A 25,654-nucleotide genomic window follows, 5' to 3' on the forward strand; every position below is an offset into this window, starting at 1 on the left:
AATTTTCTCAGAAACATGAAGAAATACCGTGAAGAAGGTCGAACAATAATTTATATGTTGATGATTTGAATGAAGGGTTGCTTGCACCAATTCCAAAAGAGCAGAGACTTATAATTGTGAATGCAGGAGGAGAAAATGGATTTGTGGGAAATTCATATCTGAAATTCAAATCCAACACAAAATTGGACGACTATCATAGCGAAATGGATTACGACAATTACAAAAAGTGGTTGCAAGAAATGTTTCGGTTACATACAATGCCCCATACCACAATGTTCAGTACGAAAAATGCCCAAACATGTCCTCGACGAAAGATGAGATGAAAAAATGATTTCACGGATGATATGCTGAAAATTGATCTCTATTCTACTATTAAAATCCATAAACCACGATTCAACTTGTATGAAATTGATGGGATTATGGAAAATCATGAACATACTGTACTCAAATTGCCTTCTCATCACCCAGATTTGAGCCCAATAGAATTAGTATTGGCATCACTGAAACAATATGTGGCTGATAAAAATGTCAACTTCGATTTTAAATCCGTTGAAAGTTTATGTGATGAATTCTTCATTCGTTTTCTCAAGGGCAGTGGAAAAACACGCTAAACATTTCGAAGAATTTTATGCTTTGAAGGTATTTGTTCTTTATTCAGCAATAGACAAAATTAGTATATAAGTTCAAGGTGATAGTGTAAACGATAGTACCAGTGAGGATAGTGATAACTCTACAAGCGATTCCGATTTCATAGAAATTTTCGATCATAACTCTAGTTATATTTTTGTTCGGATCAATTTCTCCTAATAAATGTAATGTTTCCTAAGAAATTTTCATTTTGAAATTTAAACTTCAACGCAAATAAATTACATTTCCGAAATAAGTCTATCTACCTTTCTTCAATGAACCCGAAATTGAATGCAATACAGACTGCTGAAAAACAAACTCATCTAAATTCAATTACGTAAATACCGCTTTATCATACTAAACTAATAACTAAACATAAATTAAAAAGTCATCAACCCTTATTGTTACTTGCAGCGAGGACTGTACACGTTCAAGGGACTCTAAAACCCAAATAGGCGCACTAGACTCATAAAAACAGACAAAACAACCTAATACTATGTTCAAAAAAGGCATCTGTCCAGAACTTCCAGTTTTTGAAAATGATCGTCAACCTGCTGAAGTTCAGCCAGCAGTTTTCAGTAGGAGCGTATTACGAACCGGGAACCCCCGCTAATAGAGAGCGCTGAAGTCGTAATTTAATTCAACCAACTTGAATGACCATTTTTTCACCGGTCCAAAAATAAATCGAGGGGGCGCGAGTTTATACAAAAACAAGCCATCCTCAAGGTGATTTTTCAGTAGGTGTTTAATATAAGTGCTGTTTGAAAATAAATCGGACTTCATTATAGCTGCATTTGTTGAATTCCCATCATAAAAACATCCGGCGGTGTTTACAATCCTGCGACCTACCTCAAGCCAGCAGAAAATCAAACCAATTATTGCGAAATATGTCGAATTTTCAGCAACGTGGTAGAGCGTTTGTCTGAATTTCATTGTTTGCGGGAATTTTTAGAAATATTTTTTTGGCAAGTATTTTTGGATACCTGCCAAAAGGTTGGCCTTACTTTGTTGTGTGGAACCGAGGAATATACAAAAAATATTTAACTCAGTTTGAACTACTAGAAGTAGGTTTATTCAGTACAGCCAGCAGAATAACTTATGGTATTTATTGTGTTGATTCTCTAGCTGATCTAAATTGAGTTAACAAACAATATGTGGAGCTGTGAATCAATCAATAAATGGAATCATATACTGATGATAAATTACAGACAGAGTTAGAGTTAATCTATGACAGTCTAACAAGGCGCTCTTCAAAAATCTATACTTTCAATGTCCTCTACATCTGTATCTGTACGTCAGATTTGAAATTAATATTCACAGGAAGATAGATTGAACCAAAAGAGTGACCTGCAAGATCTCCTAAACTAATTAGTACTTATAAATGCGAAAGTTACTCAGTTAACTCCGTACTGGTGAGTTCTAGAAAGCTAAAATTTGGTATATAGATGCTTTTAAGGTCTTAGATGCATACCACGGAAGTATTTCCAAATATTCCAATTGAGGGGCCCCCTGGAGATAAAAGAGGCACGTTTACATATGAAAATTACATTTTCAACATTGTTTCTCCGTAACGCTATATTTTCTGAGGCTGACATTTTGTATGTAAACTCGTTTTATGTTTCAAATGCGCACTGAAGGAGAATTTTCGATTATCATAATGAAGGTGCCCCCCGTGGGGGTAAAAGGGGCGCGTATACATATGAAAATTACCTTTTTATCACTGTTTCTGCGTACCGCTACATTTTCGGAGGCTGAAATTTTGTATGTAGGTTCCTTTTATGTTTAAAATGCGCACTAAGGGAGGATTGTCAAATATCCCAATGGGGTGTCCCCCTTGGGGGTAAAAGAGAAGAGTTTACATATGAAAATTACCTTTTCATACCACTCTTCACCACTGATTTCCCATGCCTTCAAATTTCCGGTGAGTGAATTCATATTTGGCATCAGCATTGCACCAGGGCGGAGCCGGGGGGGTTCGCTAGTTGATCTATAATTTGTTGACCTTGTGACATTGCAGTGTGGCGAAACTATACGGGATGAATTATATCCCAACCTTGAACATGAACACCGCAACGAAACGTTAAAACGACTCATTAAGAAATTCGCTACACTAACACTTTACGTTACTTGTACAAATTAATTCTAGTCCAAGGAAGATGTTCTGCTCGCCATGTGTAACGCTCGATCAATGCTTTATGCAATTTGCCAAAATGCGTTTTGGAATTTTGGCCATGACACAATAAGTTATTTTTGTTATTCCGCAGTATAAACAAAATTATTTTCAATAATGTACGAACCAAAATACATTCTTTCGTTCTCCAATAATTCTTGGCTTTTTCGTATTAAGGCCAGCCACATAAAAAAGCCTGTGTTGAAATATTCATGTGTCGCCTGAAAATACTGAGCAAAACAAAATTTTTTTCTCTCTCTCCCGTTGTCCAAAACGTGCCGTATGTTAATAATGGGACGGACTTATCATTAACCTATTTCATTGGTGTTGAATCAACTTCCTGCCAAACGAACTTTTGAAGTTTTCAGAGTTCAATTAAAACAAATGTTTTGTACCGAGTGATCTTTCGGTTCAGATTTCGGCCGTTTTCTGTAAAGCTAGGCAATTGCCCCATAAGTGGTCATTGGTCTGACACTCATCACATAAATCCAATGGATTTGTTTGGGACCTAAGTCCCAAGTTTTACCACAAATCCTTCGACAAGTCCATAGGGACAATGCCAAAATATTTCACCTCACCATTGAGGGAAAGTGCTGCGTTAGATCGTCCAATTTTCTCCTCCTGATGAAGGGGATTATCACAGTTTTTCTGTGAACCTAATGAACTTGTCTTGAAGAGTCGTAGTTGCGGTTCTGTTTATCAGCATGGCATAGAGTCAGCCATTTACGGTCCATAGTAATGCATAGTAATTTCATAAACTATCCCTGACGATTTGCTCTCCACAAACTTTATTTGAAAAATATATCACGACATGTTTGGCTAACACAGTAGCTTTATCAATCACTGTTTTTGGCACTAATTAAATAGAACTGTGTATCGACTGAGGAAGCGTTTGTATAGCGAAACACGTTTTCTGAACTTTTCAGTGAAAAATCTCAATAATATGTTACTTAAATGAGTAATCAACTTGGAAATATCTCATTCTCTCCCCCAAACCACCGAACTCTTCCTACTATTCGTCTTGCAGTTTGCCAATTCATTTTTCTGCCCCGAAAAATTCATCATCAGAGAGTACTGTGCTACAACAGCAGGTGGATTGGATCCTCATATTCCACTGCTTTTGATTCTATTTCTGGTCGCTGTCAAACGAGCATTAACTGCGATTTCCGCTAATACCCCGAACAGAAATAAAAGATTTTCCACTGCGCGTAGATAAATGGTTTGGTTTTCCACGTTATTTTCGGATCATTACATTAAACACTTCAACAAACGCACGATACGCCAGACTTGCACCAAGAAATAGAAATGGATTATATTTAGACACGATATATTTTTCCTTGGAAACCCTATCAATTAAAAAACTGTCACGAAAAGCTACGAAATGTTCCATGCTCTATCGACTTCGGATTTAATTGGATGTGTTTGTTTTTTGTGGGAAACTGTTCATCTTGAGTAGCTTCCTTTCGGGTTCGCAATGTTCAAAACTCGAAATCTCCACCTTTTTGACACATGTCGCTGGAAAACAACTGCTCCGCTTTTTATTACCGCGCCGGACATTGATACGTGATCAAGAGTTTTGGTTATTCTTTTGAGATTGAATTCAAAAATCGTCAATAAATGAATTTCGCTCAATAGAAATGAGTTATAAAGTTAAATATCAGATCTCTCAATAACTTTCGCTTTCATTTTCAAGCTCGATACCCACCGAAGAAACAGTCATTGTTTGGTAATATCCCATTGTGTAACTCTCACTCTTTCTCTGAATATATTATAGTTGCTCAAGTCTTCGAGAAAAAGTCCTATCAATCTAACGCGGCTGCATAATTAATTAATTACAAGCGGAAGCTATATGTGCTCATGAACCATATCCTCGTGCCTCTTACAGGGTAAACAATCCGCAAATTTATTCAGCGAATTCTGCAAGAACAGTTATTGGATCAAAACAGTGACGTCCGTTTGCAAAACTGGAGTCCTAATCACCAGTTCCGTGACAAGCAGGCCACTGTTGTTGTTCCCACTGCGAAGAAGTCAAGCAGTCGAAAGAAATAACATTTGAGAGGTTAGCAACACTAGCTGATTTGGATTTGACAAACTTTGAGTTGACGTATCAAAACTGACAAAAGACGTGTGAAAATGCTCTCTAGCTGTCAGTTCTGATTTGTCAACTGTCACTTTGTACGTCAACTGTCAGCGCTAATACGTCAACTGTTTATTTTAGCGCGTGAACTGTCAGTGGAATGTGTTTCAAAATTTAACAAATTGGATAAAAATATAACTTGGTGATTTCAAACTTTGAGAATTAACGTTTTGTAACTAAAGTAACAATACTGAGAAAGGAACTACCTTTTCTCTGAGCATTTCGTCGTATTTTTCAACCCTCATCGTTTCGGTCTGGATTTTTGCTGAACAGTTCAAAGGTGTAACTATTACACTTTGGATTTTACTTGATACTATGAAGAAGATTCTGAATAATTCTTGGCTAACTAGGTGATACAGTAGTTGAACATTTTAGTTATATCCCTAAGAGTTGATTTCTATCCCAAGTAAATCCATATTGAATAACAGAAGGAATACAAGTATTCATATAGAAAAGAGACAAGTTTCCAAACCTTTCCAAGCCATTTTAGATTATCGGGGCTGCTTGTGATTTTGAGTCTCCAGTCAAGAAGATGTTCTTTCCTGGATATAATCTAGCATTCCTAGATTGAACTTAGGAACGTTTTTCCAAATGAATTTAGTCTCCAGCGATTAGTATTGAAGGTTGCTGGGGTACAATCGAAATACCGTTATTGTACCAAGACATATACGTATCCAGTTTTGCACCCAACAATCTAATGGATCCAGTCCAATAACATTCATCTCATTAGAGAAATCTGATGCCAGAGTTTTCGTAGTCTCAAAACTTTGGTTTCTGTCAACCCAACTGTTTTCCAGGTGTGAAATCTCTTGTTGTTACCAAATAAGTACATTCACAATTGAAGTTCAAGCATCAGATGAAAAGGATCAGCAGTGCAAGGATTGAAGTCATTATGGGCCCCTGTGGAGGGAGATATTCAAGGAAGAACGATCGATAGCTACTTGTGAAGGATGACTCTTAAGAAAGCTGGTGAGCCACGGACAAAATGATCTGACAGGCCAAAAATCGAAGTTCACTGTGCAAACTCTCATGTCAGGCACTGTCAGAGGTAGGCAATATCAAGCACAACAGCCTCAGTCTCTCTGAGTCATTAAAAATATGAGCTACATACAAAAGAAGACCGTCTGTTGATCGTTCCTTCCGGAAATGACCTCTTGACGTCTGAGGCATTCTCAATTTTTGAAATATGTGGATTGACATCCTTCCTCATGATTTGGAACCCACCAGACCAAATCCAGAAAATTTTAGCTTTGCCTAAAAACCCCCTAACACACGCCCATGGCTCATACTCGTGCCTCATTACTTTGAAGTATGAAGAGATGATGCACCAGTGTATGAATACACTGTCTGCAAAACCACGAACCGTAACATTTGTCTCGTAAATTGGAATAAGCCAGGCGTGGATGAAGAATGAATGACTGCCTAGTCTAAAAATACTCATTTAGAGAAGTAGGCACTCGATTTTTCACAATTACGAGGTATTTGCTCCATGTTGCTTTTGTCAAAGAACAAGTGAAGTAAGAAGCTTGATGATATTTTGAGGCGCACTTTCACATTGTCCGAAGCTTTAGTTTAATATGTATTACATATCGGTTTGGTGTTTCGGGGTATGCTATTAGTTTTCACCCTTCTACGAAAGCAGTCATGGCCGAGTAGATAAGTTATTCGATTAGAAATCAGATTACTTTTGGAAGCGTCGGTCGTATCCTACCGACTGCGCCATGCCATATTTCAATAATTGTTATTGGGTTTACACAATGCACAGTAATGAAAATTCAAAGTAAAGATATTTCATACAGCAAATCAGCTTTGGTTAGCACAACAGTTGAGCACCAAAAATCATACGTCATTTCCTATCCTATTTTTGACAGATCACGCGTGAATCGTGTCTTGTGTCATCGTCAAACTTGTGCAGTTTGGTCTATAATTTAACCATGAATCGACTTACGAATGAACAACGCTTGCAAATGATTGAATTTTATTATCAAAATTCATGCTCGGTGAAGAAAGTGCATTGTGCACTTCTTCCAATTTATGGGCAGTTTCGTCGGCCTACTGAGGGAGATATTCGGAAGCTTGTGACTGAATTTCGAACCCAGTTTACATTATTGGACATTGAACCATCAACACGCATACGCAGAGTGAGGACCGAAGAAAATATTGCGGCTGTATCCGCCAGTGTTCGTGATGACCGTGAAATGTCGATTCGCCGCCGTTCGCAGCAATTGGGCCTCTGTTACTCCACTACGTGGAAAATTTTGCGAAAGGATTTGGGTGTAAAACCTCATAAGATACAGCTGGTGCAAGAATTGAAGCCACGCGACCTCCCACAACGTCTAGCATGAAGCATTTATACGTGAAATACCGGTCGATATGTTAGAGAGAGTGTGCCAAAATTGGACCTTGCGCATGGGTCATCTAAAGCGGAGCCACGGACAACATTTGCATGAAATCATCTTCAAACATCAAATTATATTGATCGTTCTATCTATTCCAATGAAGATTTCATCAGTTTTTTCAAATTTTTTGTGTGGTTTTGAAAATCAAATCTTATACCTCGTAAAAAATCACCTGTTATATTCAAAATAGTAGCTTTTACAAAACAGTCCAGCAAAGGTTATGGTTTTGTATGTGAGAATAAAAGAAATCGTTGGATTCTTATAACTTAAAGCCACTTATGCCTGGTTATTTTCGTGCCCAGCAGTAAATTTTGTGTTACAAAAACATTATTTCGGTACAAAAAACAGTAGAAAATATATTTCATAAATATATACTACGTATATAATAATTTCCACTGTTTGTAGTCAGTAGATTTCAACTGTTAAACAATAAAACAGTTGATCAAGAGCCAAAACAGAAGATCTACTGCAGAAATAACAGACAACAAATAAAAAATCATGAAAATCAGTCCAGACTTTCTTACACGATTTTTCGACTTCGTTTTATATAAGAATCCACCTAGACTGTTGCAATTATAGCAGCTAACGTCTATATCACTGAAGATATCCTGCCGCAGTAGCAGACGAAACGTTTCAAACTACAAGGCGTGAAAGTCTATGTCCTTACATGAAATATCTGTATTTTTCCTATCATAGGTTCTCCACTGATTGACAATTTATGGCCTTTGCCGACCAGAAAGTGGAAATATCCCATATAACCAACGTCACGTCACTAAAAATATAACCTCAGTATCTTGAATCGAGCGTTTTATGCAACGGCAAGTTCCCAGTAACAAAATTAGTTATGTGATCGATGACATAAATGATAGATTTTACGGATCTGTTTATTTCTAACGAAAATTCAACCGTACACACCCAGGAAAAACATTATTTCAATATATTAAACACGTGTGCAACTATTTAAAACGAAGAGTTTGCTTTCCAAGCCCATAGTTTGTATTTTGAATTCGAAAGTGAGTGTTGCTTTATACTTCAGTCAGTTTTTTAGAGACCATGGTTAAGATTGTTTGTTTCTATACTACTGAGGAGGTTCCTAAGAAGGTCAAAATGAGGATGGTGGCGAGGATTTCTCAGGTACTTGTAATAATAAATAAGGCGTTTTCTGAGAGAGGTGAAAATCATCCTTTATAGATCATTAATATCCGGAAAGTTCGGAAGAATTCTGCATATTTCTACTCAGAAATTTGAGTAGGATTTGTGAAAGTCACTCTCAGTAGATCATTGAAACCCGGAAACTTCTGTAGCATTTTTGACATTTCTACTCAGGAATTTGATACGTGAGGAGAATTTATTCTTCGTAGATCATTGAAATCTGGAAGGTTCTACAATACTCTGTATATTTCTACTGAACAATTCAAGTAGGATTTGTGAAAGTACACACACATATTATACATTTTTTACATAGTTTTTTATTCTGTTTTTAATTATTATTTCTGGTGATCCCATTCACAAGCCAGTAGAACAAAGTAGAAATCCCAAACAGATGATATTTTACTGTACATTATAGTTGCCAAAAAAATAAGTCTTTTCATAAATTCAATTCCTATAGTTGAGATTGAAGTAACTAAAATCAATCATATTTTTATTGAATCGAATTGAATTTATTGAATCTGTGAAACATATACTTTTACTGAATGAAATAATTATTTATGATGATGACGTGAGTATATACCAGTGACTCATGAAGATTTAGAGGATCTGTTGTTTGGCAAACACTGTATCAACACTGAATTACTTGCAATTTATAAGACTTTGAGCCAAAAAATATTATAAAAAGTAGAATTGTTCACACTGACGAATATAGATTTTTCTGAAACTGTAATTCGTCTATTTACATTTTGACTCTTTTCAGTGTGAAGAATTGTTCACAGGTTATTGTGAAAGGGTAATAAATAAATGGTTTCTAACAGATATCCCCAATTCAAATTCGAATTGTTTCCCTCAAACATGATATTAGTAATGAACCTCATTCAGGACAATTTGAACAAACATACGTCGAACTAGTTACCTAGAAAAACTCATGAAAGTAATATGGAACGAAAATTGCTGCCAATCAATTTAACTTCAGCAAACATTGAAACGGACAAAACATTTAAAACTATCTAATAGTTTTTGTATCATATTTTATATTGATCAAACAGAAAGAACTTTCTACAAAAGAACAGAAGAGGATATAATCAGCTCTTGAAACGAATAGATCAACTCAACATTAGCAAATCACCTTTTATCAGGAGGAAAAGAAGAGATAAATGGTGACTATGACGTAGAAAATGAAAAAGAAAGTGAGAAAAGGCTGTACACGTAGAAGATTCAAATCACAAATATAATATTAGTTAGAGCTAAACTAGCTATAGTATTCAAAATGATGTTTATCATTATAGAAACATTGATTCTCCATGTGCTTATTTTGTTTCTGTGACTAATATAACTGTATCGGCAAATGCGAGAAAATTAAAAGTAAAACATTTCCATGTAAATTAATGACAACTAGTTGATGAGCAAGACGAATGAGAAGAAGTAACATATTCAGAAAGAAGAAGTTATTGAAGACATTCACAATATCGGAAATTCACTCCGAAATATTTCCGAACTTTTACCTATCATTTCGAATGACTTGACAAATGTCTAGTAGAGTCAAGTGAGGTGACCTAACAGGCTACTTTACTGGACCATTTGTGGCATTCTTTTTTTTCCACGGGGGTATTTCTTTGTCTAGTTACTGTTATGAAGAGCTGAGCCACTCTGCTGTAAACGACGTATTCAGAAGTAAATTTTTCTAAAATTCATCAAGGTAGTTCGGGAATAAAGTATTTCCGTTTAGGAGATGAAGTTCCCATTTAATTTCTATGAAAAACTGTTAAATATTTCAACAGTGGACAAAATTTCAGTTGACTACAGTACTTGTTTAAATTGAAAAAGATATTTTTAGGAGAGTTTAGTTTTCGACAAAAGCTTTTTGGAGATGACAAATGAAATGAACAAACAGTATAATCGTGAGTGCAATATATTGAATATCTATCAAGTGTATTGAAAGGCTGATATAATTGTTTCAAATTGATATATGTATTGAAAATTTCCACAAGTATAGTAATAGTGTTTGAGGAAAAATAGCTTTACTTTCTTTTCAAATTTATTTAAACTAGGATCTGTTACTTGTTGGGTAAGCACCAATTTAAAAATGAACAGAGCTTGAAGGGGCATTGTATCATGTGGAATAAATAAAGAGTTGCAATGTTCTCTAGTAGATACGTCTGTCAAAAGTCCAAGAGCTTCGTTTCGCCATGGAATAATGCAAAGTTCCTGCATGATTTGAAATAAAACAACTGACCCAGTCTAATTTTGTAATAGGAATTCGAACAACCAGTAAACGGAAATTCAGTGGTTCTTCAATTGAAATAAATCATAGAAAATGGCCTAGTAACGTTCGCTAGAACAGTATCGAAGTGGAAATAAACAATATTAATGACACTGAATAATATTGTAGCAGCCGTCAGCTGGATGCACGACAGTTTTATTCTCTTGTACCAAATTGGAAATTGATGGTCAACAACTACGGCAATATGTTTGAAAAGCTTCATTCAATCTAGTAGGAAAATATGGCAGAGAAGTGTATAGTTTCTATGAGTTCTATTCCCAATAATAAATGGGAAACTTAACTGCTGTGATGGAATAGTTCTTCGGAATCATTCAGTGAATTTTGTTCTTCAGAGTAATTATCCATTATACTCGCATAGTTTGACATTCGAGTAATGATGTCATTGCTATAAATTAATGGCTGTAGCCGTTACTATGGTAGGAAATCATAATGAAAAGAGAAATGAAAATTTCTATGTTTTTTACCACTTTTATTTGTAACTTTACTGCAGTTTCGTCCTATACGGACATTTTCAAACTTATACAATAAAGTTTGAACTCTAAACTCTGTCCGTTGGTGATTGTTCAACATTTGGTCCCTTGAGATTCTGTACGTAAACTTTCGGACTTGATACAGTTGATCTATCTCAGAAAAAATGAAACTTGTAGATTTCTAAACGTTAACAGTGGACAATCCCATCATAATTCATGAGCTGTGAAATAAAGAAATTGATAGTTTACTTTCATCAAACTATATTCAAAATTTTTGGCGATGTTAACGGCCTTGTAGAAAAATATATTGAAATTGTATTCAAAATGGGTTCTAACTTCCAATTTTCGAAAAGAAGTTAACAGATTTGAAATCTATGGAAGGAAAAATGAAATGGAAACAACCGTACTGAATTTCGGAACGGTTGATGAGCAACCGTACCGTATTTCGGTACGGCTACTCGTACGGTACGGTTTATCAAATAACATTGAAATTCTCGATTGATTTGACCGACACACGATAGATACCCATAATTACTAGGATTGAAATGAAAAAACAATTGTTTTTTAAACATAAATGTTTGAAAAACATGTGTTTTTTCATGTAATTCATTTAATTTTCATTAAAAATACCTTCTAATGAAGTTTTTGTCGAAACTGCCAACATTATCGAATACGTCTGTAGAATATTTCAGCACTAAGGAAACTTTTCCCACTTCTCAGGCCAATACAACAGAGTTAATACCATTGAAAGAGTTTTTTAACCGCCTCAGATTGTAGTTATGAGGCTTTCCTCCCCTCCGGAAAAGTTATCTTTCTCTTCAACGACGCCTATGCTTTTCCTTATCAAAATAAACTAAACAAAACGCCACACTGTAACATACGGTCTATTTTGAGAAATTCTCAGTCCCAGTAAAGATTCAATGTCGTCTCCGCTACCGATTTCCTAATTCTATTTTGGAGTCTGTGAACACAATGAAGGGCTCTCAGTGCGAAATTATAAGGATGACCATCTTTGAATCCTTTGTTTTATAGCTTTGTAACATGCTACTTTCATTTTGAAAATGCCAAGAACACGCTTTCGGATAGTAGTTGTTTGAAAAATACCCATTTTGATAATGTATGAAATTAGGATTTCTATTCGATAAAATGGCGAAGGCGTAGGTTTACCTGAAAATTCGTATTTTCTATACAGATCAAGCCAGGTTTGGTATTTTTTCATGATTTTATTAGTAAGATGGAACGTTTTGAAAAGGGTTTCCTGTCTCCATTGAAAATAAGGGAAATATGAATAGGAAGTATTTATACTCTGACAAAATATCCCATAGTTGTTTCATATTACGACTTTTTTTTTTCAAAGCTTACATGAAAACAAAGACCTTCAAGCAATCAGGAACCTGGCATTTCGTGCATCGAGTGCATTTAGTTCAAAATACAAATCTAAAAATATATACCAGCATATTGTTTTGTGTGCTTTATGAGTTGTGATCAAATGTCCTCGCAGAAACAACAACTTCATTAGAAACAGTTGAAAATACATTGAATGCCTCATAAAATCAACTCAGCGATGAATAAAAAACAAATCTGAAAATTCATTAGACATATTTATGACTGTGCTACTCATTTGTGAAAACATATGCAATACTTTATTTTTATTTGAATAACAACAACAATTACATGAGTAATTTCCTACAGATTCCTAAGACACTTTGAATAATAACAAGATTCGGATAAATAGAGGTAGAGAAATGTTCAACCTGTGAAAAGAAACTCAGGTAATCATCCTCAGGAATATACATTCATCGACAGCAACAGAAACATCAAAAATAATGCATCTTGTTGATTGAATGGGATATAAAACGAGCTGTGAGGATTGTGACAAAAATATATCGGTCAGACTAAGCAAGTCATTAGAACTCGTGTGAAAGAACACACATCATGTCTTGGAGAACGGTAATGGAGTAAATGAAAACTGTATGAAATTATTGAGATCAGTATGTGACACCAGACTTTTTGATGCTTTTGGAAATCATGAATCAGCAAAGTGTGACTTGAAAACTATGAACAGTGAGAAACGTCCCATTCCAAACAGTCCATTATTCACCCAAACAACCCACCATTTTTCTCTACCAATACTGCAAAACCGATTTTTCAATCGGAACTTTTTTGGGCCTGCAGTTACTTTCACTTTGTATATACTCGTAGAAGTTTCATTGGCCCCAATAAATTCCGAATTATTGCCGGTTATATTTCCATCGTAAAGTTGCATTCAACACGTTGTAAGGATATTTAAAAATATCTGGAATCCTTGCTGTGAATCGTTCATACGATCACTGGCTATATGTATCCGATTTGTGACATGGGCGTATCATGAGAAGGGGTTAGGCAAACTGAATTATTGAAAATAAAAATAAAAAATTTTTACGCACTTTACATAACCTCAGAGGAAAACGGCTGTTTTTTCAACTTTTATCCTGTTGCAAAAGTAAGAAATAAACACTGAAAACTACCCCAAGATGTCTCCCTGCTGTCAAAGCTTGTGATGAAAATAAAACGATAATCCACTTCACTCTAAATCTGTCGAGTCAATCTTTCAATAACTAAGATCTCATTAACGAAGATCTGAAATATGATTCAACTAGTTAAAACAATCATCTTGAACAATTTCATTATCTCTATTGACAATAAAACTCTACAAAGCCATAGCTTTGTAACATTGTGTGAATCGCGGGGCTGGACGATCGATTTTCACTTCCCATAGTCCAACCCGTGCTAGGAGTCACACGTTAGAAGATGAGACCTCGTTGGTCCTCAGCTCGCACATGTTTCGACTTTTGACAGTTGTCGTTCGTAGGGGAGCGACAGCTAGTTAACGGAAAACGGATTTTAACAGATTTTGAAAGATCTGAGGACAGATAAGGGCAATATTATTAAATCCTGAATAATAAATTAAAAGGCCTCAGCTGGATACAACTACTTTACTTCAATATAAAAACAGTATTTGAAACACATACTCGCAATAACAATATTTGGCAAGATGTAAAGTCTTACTTCTTAATGTATCTGTCGTTATACCACATGGTTCTATTCTTGATCCAATATGTTTTCTCATATATATGAATAAGAATTGATAGCGAAGATAAGTGCTGCTGAATCAAAAAACCTAAAGTGGGATTTCTTGGAACACAGAAAACATTTGGAACTGAAAATTTCACTTTGACTCCATGATTTCTAAATTTGTCCCTCTGAATTCTATGAGCACCATTTCAATAAAAAGAAAAAGGTGAAATGGGCTTTTTCGTCAACTATTGTCCTATTAATTCATGAGTCTGATGCTGAGAGGAAATGTTATGCTGCTTGTGAATCGTTCGAAATGTCCATGTCTTTCAGATGTCTTGAAATTATTGCCTATGGGGATCACTATGTTATCCTCCTATATTTTTATCCTTCTTTTGGATGTTCGTCATATTCTTCTGGATATAATTTGGATTCTTTATAAATTGCTTGCCTATTCGCAAGACACAGTAATGGCACAGTAATAACTCCTCAGTTGCCTGTGATTCCTGTGTATCCTGTGGCACTCAGTACTGAGTTGGTCTGTTTCTGTTTGATAGTTATTTCATCTCGTTTTGGCATTTGCATCATGTAAATTCAACAATATAGAAACAAAACATTACTTTCAGTGTTGCAGTGTTTTTACTGCTTGATATTGGTTCCATGATGTTTCCTAAGGTGACACTCCCATATTAATGTACCAGCTGGTCTGACAGCATATTACCTTTAATGATCATACATTCTGTTTTATTCTCATTTATTTTAAGTGAATCACTGCAACACCATTCATGATTTATTGTAGAGTTTATCATTTTCGTCAAAATTACAGCTTCTTCTACTATATCAGAAGGAGTAAGGGGCCGAGAATACTACCTTGTGGCACCCCAAACGTATTTTCTATTTCCTTCGATTTAATGTTATTCAGAAGCAATTTTTGTTTTCTATCATTTAGATCAGGGGTCTCCAAACTTTGAAGCCTTCGGGCCAAAATGGTTTTTCAGTTTGTTCCAAGGGCCAATTTCTGCCCTTAACTATATTTCTAGACTAGGATAGTCGCAAAGTGCGTGACCTAAGCAAACTTACGCTTTTTTTGCATTTCAATTATTATTGTGTATTGTGACACTTAACGACATCTAGGGCCGAGTAGTGGTACTATGTAATATCTTTTTTAGCTACCCGCTAGGTGGTATTAGGCGTAATTAAATATTTGGAATTACTGCGTTGGTTCGAGAAAGTTCTGGTTCTAGCTAGTGTATTCCGATCACCTCGAGATGGCAGTGATAATTGCATATAAAAAGGCTAGCGCCGCAACTGCGAGTTAGTCTGCGTAGGAAAGGCGAAGGAAGCGAAACTGTCTATTGTGAAATAAAGTAACACCCGTCAATAAAAGTATTTTGATTTGACTTATTGTTTTTATGTGTGATTTGTTAGTATGGAAAAGAAGCGAAAAATCGACAGTGAATGCAGAACGTTCCAAGAGAAATGGAACTTTCAGTATTTTGCGATTAAGTCCAGTAATAAGGCGCTATGTTTAATTTGTAATGAAACCATAGCTGTTCTCAAAGACTATAACATTAAACGACACTATGAATCGAAACATCTTCAAAGTTACTCCAAGTATACAGGAAGTTTGCGGAAGAAAAAATTTGAAAATTTGAAACGCGGACTCAAATCGCATCAATCTTTGTTTACCAAAGCCAATACTGAACAAGAGTCTGCAACTCGCGCCAGCTTTCGTGTGGCTCTTGAAATCGGAAAACGTGGCAAACCATTCACCGATGGAGAAATGATAAAAGAATGCTTGATTGCAGTAGCCGAAGAAATATGCCCCGAAAAGGTAAATTTATTTAAAAGTGTTAGTTTGTCAGCAAACACCGTGGCTCGGAGGGTGCAAGACATCGCAGAAAATATATCATCTCAACTGTCTGACAAAAATGGACATCATGAGTGGTTTTCTCTAGCATTGGATGAGTCAACGGATGTGTCAGATACTGCTCAGGTGTTGATTTTTATTCGCGGAGTAGATAAAAGCTATGAAGTATATGAAGAACTTCTTGATATTGATAGTATTCACGCCACGACAACTGGGGCAGATATTTTTAAGGGAGTTGAAAATGCCATTAATAAAAAGAACCTTCGATGGAGAAATTTGGAATCTATAATAACTGATGGAGGCAAAAATATGTATGGTAAAAATAAAGGTGTGGTTGCACTTGTGTCAAAGGCTGTAGAAAATGATGGTGGTTCAAAACCATTAGTTTTACATTGTATCATTCATCAACAGTCCTTGTGCGGATACTCGTTTTTCAGATTTTGATGTCATTGCGAATGAAATCAAGCTTTTTCAAAATCCTTTTGATTCTGACATTGAAACCCTGGCTCTGGAAGTCCAAATGGAAATTATTGATTTACGGTTCAGTGATATGCTTAAGAACAAATATCAAAATTCATCTTTGTTGGAATTTTATAAGAGTCTTCCACTGGAATAATTTGATAATTTACATAAATTTGTTCGTGGGTTGTTTTCTGTTTTTGGTACTACTTACTTGTGTGAGAAAACGTTTTCCAAGATGAAGTACACAAAGAATGTTTACAGATCTCAATTAACCGATGAGCATCTTAAATCTCTTTTGATAATTGGTTCAAGTAAAATTAATCCACAACTACAAATGTTTTTTGGTGGAAAATCACAATTACATAAATCTCATTAGTGTTTTTGTTTTACTGTGATTCATTTCAATTATTTGTTAGTTATTAATATGCTTAAACTTAGATACTTGAGTTGAGTTTTCTTTGTCATCATTTCTGTCGTTAAGTTTTACCTTGCAAGTTAATAAAACCGAGTAATTATCATTGTGTTTTCTTCTCCAACTCATCACAGCAATAGTAAGAACAATTAGGTAATCATTGGCTGTCGCGGGCCAGATTGATGACAGTAAATCATTGGTTGTCGCGGGCCGGATTGATGACAGTGGCGGGCCGTAGTTTGAAGACCCCTGATCTAGATAATTTGCAAACCATTCACGGCACACTGCATTTTCTCACAAGCAACACAATTTTCCGGGCCAAAAAAGCGCGAGCCGGTCCTGTGAATCGCGATGCCCCATCGCGAATCTATCTCAATCTACCTTAAAGTGCGTCTCCCGAAATAAGGAGCCGACTGATTCACTGCTCCAAGATTTAGTTGCTCTATCGCAATACACCCGATAAATGCTATTTTCGTGTGTGTCGAATTTTCGAAAATTCCGTTGTGAACAGTGAAAATTTAGTGTGTTCATCCATAGGACGGGGCCCATAGGCTATGGGCGATGGAGTACTTCCAAGAATGGTCGTCTGTCAGAGAGGTACGTCCAGCTTGAAGGGTACGCGGCAGCTGTTGTTTACCTTCAGAATTGCAAAATGTTCGTTAATTTAAAAATAATCGACTTTGATCGTGATTTATAGACGCGTATTTCTTTGCTGGATTTTACTGTTAATCGTAAATCGGGACATCTGAGTTTACTGTAAACTCACAGAGTTGCACAATCATCAACACTTCAGAATCAGAATCACCGTGTTACATAATTGGCCCTGTAGATTATATTCCTTTGTGTGACAACTGAAAACATACATTGTTTCCATCACATGGATAGAAGTGAATATATTTCAACATTCTAAATTTGAACTCGCACGCCAATAAAAATAAAATCTTTCAAAATGGACTTCCGAACTTTGACATTTGGTAACGGCCATCTTGTTCAAGCTACACCTGTCATATTAGTTGTAATTTATTCATTATTCAGTGCCAAATAACCATGGATGGATTTAGCATTCTCAACACGTGCAAATAATGAAATCGTTTTATCAAAATGGGTGTTCTGTTAGGGCAACGTACCGCGCCCTTCGCTCATTTCACCGTCGCCATAATCGTCCTTTCGACAGGACGATTATGGACTCAAATTCATGCAATGTGGTGCATGAATTTGAGTCCATTGGTTCAGTATATGATCGACCAAGACTCGTACGTCGACGAAAGGCAAGTAATGTCGAAAACATCGCCGCTGTCTGTGAGAGTGTGCAGGAGAATCCGAGGCAGATGAGTTCGCTCGCTCACAAGAACTCAGCCTTTTGCAGACCACAACTTGGCAAATTTTGCGTCGTGACCTGGGTCTGTACAAAATTCAACTGACCCCGAAACTGAAGGTGAACGACCATAGATAACGACGTGTTATCACCTTCAAGGAAAAGCGACAAAATTTGTATGATGATAGTAGAATACAACAATTATTATGAAAGGACTCAACTTACTGTTAGTGAGGATGGCCGTGTAAAAAGAATGTTACATTTAAACATGTCAATACAATAAAACAAGTCACTACATTAAAAGAGGTTGACTCTTCTCTGAATATAAAGAAGATTATTGAATTAAAATGTACTAAAAAATCGTTATTTATTTTAAAATTATGAATTACCGGTAAAAGCAATGTGGTTGTAGAAGAGACATCAAACAATTGACAATGACAGCTGTCATGTGATTCCGTTTGAAAAGGTATATTTGTTTGTCTTTGATAAAACTATGGAACTAAGGAGAACTGTTATGGTGCAAGTGTGATCAGAAACATCTGCTGTTATATAAGTAAATCAATGAGAAAACCCAATGTACAATATGTCCAACTGAATATTAATTAATTGACAACACCCTTATTAGTTTTGAGGAAAACAAGAGACTAATGGGAATGTTGCCCCACAAGGTTTCAATACTGGAGCCTCTTTTGTTTATAATGTTCATTGATGATCTTTCCTTCCAAATTCTTTCTCATAAATGTGTTGTTAATGCTGACACATCTATTATTTGTTAAAAAAAACTGCAAGAATTCACCAGAAGTCTTCAATCTGCGGTACACTTCAAAAAGAATTTCTGAAGACTTCAAAAATCATATCAAGTGGCCAATGTGGCCAATATAAGAGGTACAACTCTGGGTCATCATAACTTTTAGTGGAAACAAATACTGGACTGGAATTTACAAAAAATTCATTGAAAAGAATACAGACACCAGCCTGTTTTTATTCAAATAAATTTATCCCAATGTCGGTTTATCCTCCATGTCAGTACTATTGCCGAATCTTATTGATCTATCGTCCCAACGGAATTTTGTCACGTTGTTTCGTTGACAGGTAGGAAAAAGCATAAAGGACAACCATTTAATTCATATCTATTTTTCGCCGCTATTTTGAAATACCGCTGAACGCGATTTTATAATTAATTTTGGCACTCGAACAGAAGATTCCTTTGAAACATTTTTTCAGAAAGTAAATAGTACGGAAGTTCAATCCAATAATTTGTACTGGCAACAGTTTGTACATCTTACAAATTTAACAATTCAATTCGGAGTTGTACAATTTGAGTAGATTGAATTAGATAAAGGATTAGATCGGAAAAACTGACTGTTTTATCTTCTTGTTTGTTCTTTTATACGGTTAGAACGCCTTAGTGCAGGTATCTGTCCCTTCCTGTTCCCAGGTAAATTCAAAGAGACATCCGGATGACCTAACCTAACCATTATAACTTTGTGAAAGCTATTTTCCGAGGTTTTTGGCCGTGGTCTGCAGGTTTTTATGTCTGACGTTTCTTCAACTACTGCGGTATTATGATCGAGTTGTTGTTCCCAACGCAGAAACTCCTATTTCATATTATTATTGGTGGTCGTGGCTTTGTTTCTCCTTATTGGAATACCTCACTTTGTTTGTGTACAATTATAGATACGTAGCCAAATTTCCTGTGTTCAGAGAGACGAGTACCCAAATTTCTCTTCGTGGTTCCAATGTAACCGATCAACAGCTACAAGGGTCCCTGGGTGTTGCTAAGGGTTCTCTGAGATTCTTAGAAGACCTAAGACTTCGCATCTGTTCACAAGAACATACAAGAAGGCTAGAGCCCCTTGGACTTATCTAACCAAACGAAGTGAATGCTTTTGCGAGGTCAAATCAAAGATTCACTCAAGTTTACTGGACGTAACTGTCTCAACTGATCCAGATTATCAAAAACCATATGTGTGCTCTGTTAGAATTGTATGTATATAACTGTCACAAATGAAATTTCGAAGTTGTCACTATAAAAATAAACACAGTTATCGAAAACAAAACAAACACAACAAAATACATTCAAAATATCGCTTCAATGACATAATCCACGTAGTTTTTTATTATAGTACAAGTTCTTCTGGATGATTCATTGTTTCAATGTCCATTTTTGAGAAGGGCATCAAATCAGGGCTTTCAGCAGGCCATATGTATACCCTCCTCTTTCAAGCTATCACCCTGAGTATTCCACAGAAATGAAGGAACACCAGCTGATACGAGCTACTAAAATTTTTTTTATCAGAATGTTCGTTGTGATTTTTTATTCTTCTTTTCCTAGTAGTTCAAAAAAAACACTACATATTCAGCTGTATGGTTTGCTTGATTTTGATCCAGTTGTTTTGCTTTATCCTTGGATAGAAACTGGATGAGAATGATTTGTTCGAGTTTTGCATGTGTACATCAATGAGTAATCGACAGATTTTATGATTCGGTAAGCTGGGTCATTGACATGGGAAATATGCCAAAAATTCAATTAGGTGTGTCAGGAATGGAAATGGAATTGAAGACGGGTTATTTAATACAACAACAAAGAGAATAACCAGGAGTAATTTTTAATGCGAACAATTATTTGACACATCTGATATTTGCCGGCATTACTAAGATTATAGAACCAAGGTTTTATGAATTTTTGAATTTATTCTTGAGTCTTGAGGTCAGGCACAAAGCATGTGCTCCGACAGTATATAAAAAAGCAATTGTTGGCAACTTTATGGTGTCTCTAAAGATACCGATGAGTACCTACAGGTCTCTGGAAATAAGGCCATTTGAACATCATCACCCAAAGCTACGAACGATTGTATTTGCCGTGTTCTTAGCTCTGGAAACGATTTATTATTTGCAAAGAAAATTTGTTTCGACGATGTATACCCGACAGACTTGGCAAAACATTCCACTCGGCAAAGATATAATTGAACACTTGAATCTATTTCGAATGTTAAATGTTTTCAGAAGCCTGGTTTATCGTGAATGCTTTTAATGATGGACGATATGAAAATAGACAGTAGTTGGATGATGGAAAGCGAAGTATTATAAAGATCCGTTGATCCAATCGCTGATTTTTGGCGTGAGTAACGTTTAGATTTCTCATGGAATTGTAGCCATGTATATGGCTACAATTCCATGAGAAGTAGTGCAAAGGTATCCACTGGTAGAAAGGATTTGGTTATCGATGAAGAAGCCAAGAAGTCTATTAGGAGAACAGTACACTCTTTTTACATAAAAAACGAAATACCTACATTAAATAAAGTTTTGTCAGTTATTCGTGAAGACAGTTTTTTTCTGATATAAGAACTCGATTATGGAAGATATTACATGAGCTGGATTTCACTTTTGGAAGAAGATAAAAAGAGCATGTTAATAGAAAAATCAGAGATTGTAGAATGGAGAAGAATGGAAATAAAGAAAGCCAGACCTCTAGGTAGATCTATTTTTTATTTGGATGAAACATGGCTCAATGAGGGTCATACCGTCTCGAAGATTTGGCAAGATCAGAACATCAAAAGTGGAAGACCAGCCCTTATGGAAGGTTGGTCCACTGGTTTGAAAATTCCAGTTGGAAAAAGTCGTCGTCTTATCATCACTCACATAGGCAGCAGTGAAGGATTCGTGAGAGATGGATTGATGGTGTTTGAATCGAAGAAAAATGGGGATTATCATCAAGAAATGGATGCCGCAGTATTCAAAGAATGGTTTAAAATCATGCTTGTAAAACTTCCGCAGGGATCCGTAATAGTAATGGATAACGTAAGTTACCACAGTAGACGAGTCGAGAAGCTGGCGACGTCGTGTTGGAAGAAAGCAGATATTACTGAGTGGTCACAAACGAAAGCTATTCCTTTTGAATCGACCATGTTAAGAGCGGAGCTCCTCAACTTGGCTTAACGTCATAAGTCAAAATTAGTCAGGTATGTCAGCGATGAGATGGCGAAGACTGAAGGAATGTCGGTTCTTCGGTTGCCGCATTATCACCGTGAATTGAATTCAATAGAGTTGGTTTGGGCTCAAGTTAAAGGATTCATCGCAAGGAATAATATCAGAAAAAAAACGTCAAGCGGTTCTTTTGGCGGTACTTTCGTATTCTTTGTCGGTGTTTCCCCGTTCTTTGTCACATATCCCTATTTTAATGGCTCGTCAGCGGCGTTCTCAAGGGATATAGAGGGTAGACATATCTCAATGATTTTGTGGGTCAATTGCAGTGCTATTTGCTTGAGGCGACTATGTTGCTTTCTTCGATGTAGGGACATGTTTGCATTCTTGAAATTATTTTACTTTAAAACAATACTGAACGAACTATAGTTGTTCTGTTGATTTTCTAATCACCAAAAATATACATATGAAAAATCTAAACTCAGTAAGATATCGTGGTCTATTTCCATAAACTTCCTCCAAAATAAACCGATAAAAAACTGTAGGTGCAAACGATGAAGTAAGCTTTGGCGTTCTAGCTGAACATTCGGATTTGCGATGCTTCATTAAATAATACGCTTCGTTCAGAGAGACATTAATTAGTGTTGAGTGAAAGAGGCCCAGAACGGACTCTTGTCAAATGCATCGGCAAATTGCAGTGATGTAAATTTAGTCAAACAGGATTGCTTTCGATATGCAGTGGCAGTGGTGTCAGCTTTTTTTTGGCTGCATTGCTGCAGTCGAACTTAGTTTGGTTCTCTTCTTTCTCTTATGATGTGGATGGTGCGGCAAATGATGAAGAAACTGAAGAATAATGAACAAAATGTTGGGGTTTATAATGCATTGCCGGGTCCAACCTATTTTGTATCGGAAATAAATGATTTTATGAGCGTCCAGGTCAATTTCTACTTGCAGTGGCGTACGATTGGGTATTGGTATATAATCTTAACATTATATAGTAAGCTGAAAAGAGGCAAAACATTGAAATTTGAAAAAAATTTGCCAACTCAGTAGGATGCATATTTATTGACTCTCAAAGCTACAAAAACACATAACATGTTCAATACATTTCCACTGATTTTCCGAAATCGAAAATGATGAAGGACTCCCTAAACTGTGACATCTCTTATTTTGAATGTCGTGTTTCTTCTTGCAATGAAACCTTTCACTTAAACCCAAGCGAGTTCAATTGGACTAAGTTCGCAACGATGAGGGGGCAGACGCAGAAAGTTTTTGACGACTACTCGAGGGATAGTATTTCTGTTTCTACTTATCGGACTTTGAAACATTGAAATCAATATTCGAAATGGCAAACTATCCAATCTCTGAATGAATTTTCAAAATTCAAGAGTTTGACTGCACTATCTTTATGAGTTGGTAAATTAAAAAAGACGTTTTTTTATTGAAATCCTGCTTGAGGAAGCTATTTAATAACGAAACCTTTTACAGTAAACCTTTTGCAGTGAAAATTTGAATGGATCTCATTATTAACTTTTTTATTCATTTCGAAACATTAAAATCGACCTTTTGTTTCAGGTAAGTGTGCCGTGAAAAATTATGTTGCAACCTGCTGGTTATACCTAATTGGACTCGATGAACTTCTTGATAATGGATTATTTTGGTAAGAATGCGACAACTCACTGAAAAATAGTGGTTGGAGCTGCTTGGATAATATTTCTCGAATCATATACTTGATTTCCAAAATTTTACTTCGTTGTACTTATTGATTGTTGGAATAACGGAATGGAGTATTCAGCGTAACTGTTTACTAGAATAAACTGTAATGTATACATTCCTTGGACCTAGTTTTGTAGTGTCAATACAATTTTTACACCGAATTTTCACAAATAACATAACATTCGTATTGAATTTGAAAAAGGATACTTGATTTTTTGGTAAAACATGGAGAAAATACATTTCAAATGTTGATCAGCTATTTTTAGATCGAGTTCAAATTATTCTGTAAATCAAAGTGTTTTCGAATAAAAATTTTGTCGAATGAAAACTTCCAAACAGATGGTTTTTTAAATTTTTCTAATGATCCGGCTCCACAGTCGAACATCATTAATTGAAATACAGTCCAGAATTATATTCGACTCCCTTGCCAATGTCGAATCTCCTCTGCTTTTTCACTATCATTGAGTTTAATGGATTCGGGTATTTAGAAAAATATTGGCACCGTCACTAACCAATTTTAATACCTAATTAAAAAGAAGCTGAAGCTATTGGCCAATTTTTCGTACATTCGATTATAGGTTTTTTATTTTTTTTATGTTGGTACACTTAGGCCATCATATCCTTTCCAGGGAGGTGGACAGGTCACTAGAAGATCTTCTTTATATCGGCAGGTGTAGACCAAGACTCGCACAGGACATGCCTGATAGTTTCATCTTCCTGTTCACACATCCTGCATAGAGGTGTGTCCACTAGCCCCATTGTGGAGGTGTTTCCTTGGATAACAGTGGCTAGTCAGAAATCCTACTGTTAAGCGAAGGTTTTTCCTGGTCATTGCCAGATATTTCTTCGGCGCCAGCTTCCCAATGTAGCCCAGGATGATCCTGGCAAAACTGCATCCTTTGATTCCATTCTATCTCTTTAGGGATTGAGCATGGATGTGATGTTTGGCTAGTTCCACAATTGACGAAGTCATCAGGCCGTAGGTCTACTGGGTCCTAAAATTCTTAGTCCAGCCGCTTCCTTGGCTAAAGAGTCGGCAATGCGATTACCTTAACTCCTGTCGTGCCCTTTAACCGACCCCAGGATAATGTTATTATCTACCAAGGCTTTGGCTAAATCTATCAGTTCAGTTCAAGGCTAATAGGGCTTGTCTGCTGTCAGTGCAAATTGTTATGTTTTTGCCAGACATTCCTTTACCTGGTTATTTCTTCTGTGGCGATTGAGATACCAGTCAGTTCTGTTTGAACCACGCTGGTTTTTTTTCCCATTCCCCACTTATTCCTTAGGCTCAGTGATCTGGAGTAAACTCGACATCCTGAACTTTCTTTGGTTTTTGAGCCGTCTGTATATATGCTTATTGCATTTGTAGCATCTGGCTCTGTGTTTTGTTTTATTTGTATTTTGTAGCAACTTTTGATGCCTGATGAGGTTAGACCTTCTTTGAATACGACAAAATAGAAGTTGATGAATGGATTATTATTTTCCGGGAAAAATTAAAATTCAACTTATTTTATCAACAGACAGTGTGCTCAATAACGTGAGGAAATCACATTTCTTCCAAGATATATGTTCTAAACATTCGAAGCAATTAAAAGAAGTCGTCCTAGTTTCATATCAACTTTCTTTCAAAGGCTAATTAGGCCCAAACAACTGTGACTGAAA

The 25,654-nt window shown here is 36.1% G+C and overlaps 1 protein-coding gene across 8 annotated transcripts in view; it reads left to right on the top strand.

The window, feature by feature from the left end:
• Nucleotides 1–25,654, top strand: part of tmod (tropomodulin) — a 231,712-nt gene that overhangs the window by 10,705 nt on the left and 195,353 nt on the right. For 4 of the 8 annotated variants that reach the window (XM_074184890.1, XM_074184889.1, XM_074184892.1 and 1 more), the window contains exon 1: nucleotides 8,319–8,467. The exons of 1 other annotated variant lie outside the window; for it this stretch is intronic. In XM_074184890.1, the coding sequence (XP_074040991.1) occupies nucleotides 8,387–8,467 (81 nt within the window). In that variant the 5' untranslated portion in view covers nucleotides 8,319–8,386. Of the gene's footprint in view, nucleotides 1–8,307; nucleotides 8,468–17,419; nucleotides 17,635–25,654 lie in introns of those variants that run through there. 3 more of the 8 variants (XM_074184884.1, XM_074184888.1, XM_074184887.1) reach the window with 3 other exon arrangements.

The sequence above is a fragment of the Leptinotarsa decemlineata genome, unplaced genomic scaffold, assembly GCF_025532065.1.
Source record: "Leptinotarsa decemlineata unplaced genomic scaffold, Ldec_3_MD MMD2_tig00026361_RagTag_RagTag, whole genome shotgun sequence".
Lineage (NCBI taxonomy): Eukaryota > Metazoa > Arthropoda > Insecta > Coleoptera > Chrysomelidae > Leptinotarsa > Leptinotarsa decemlineata.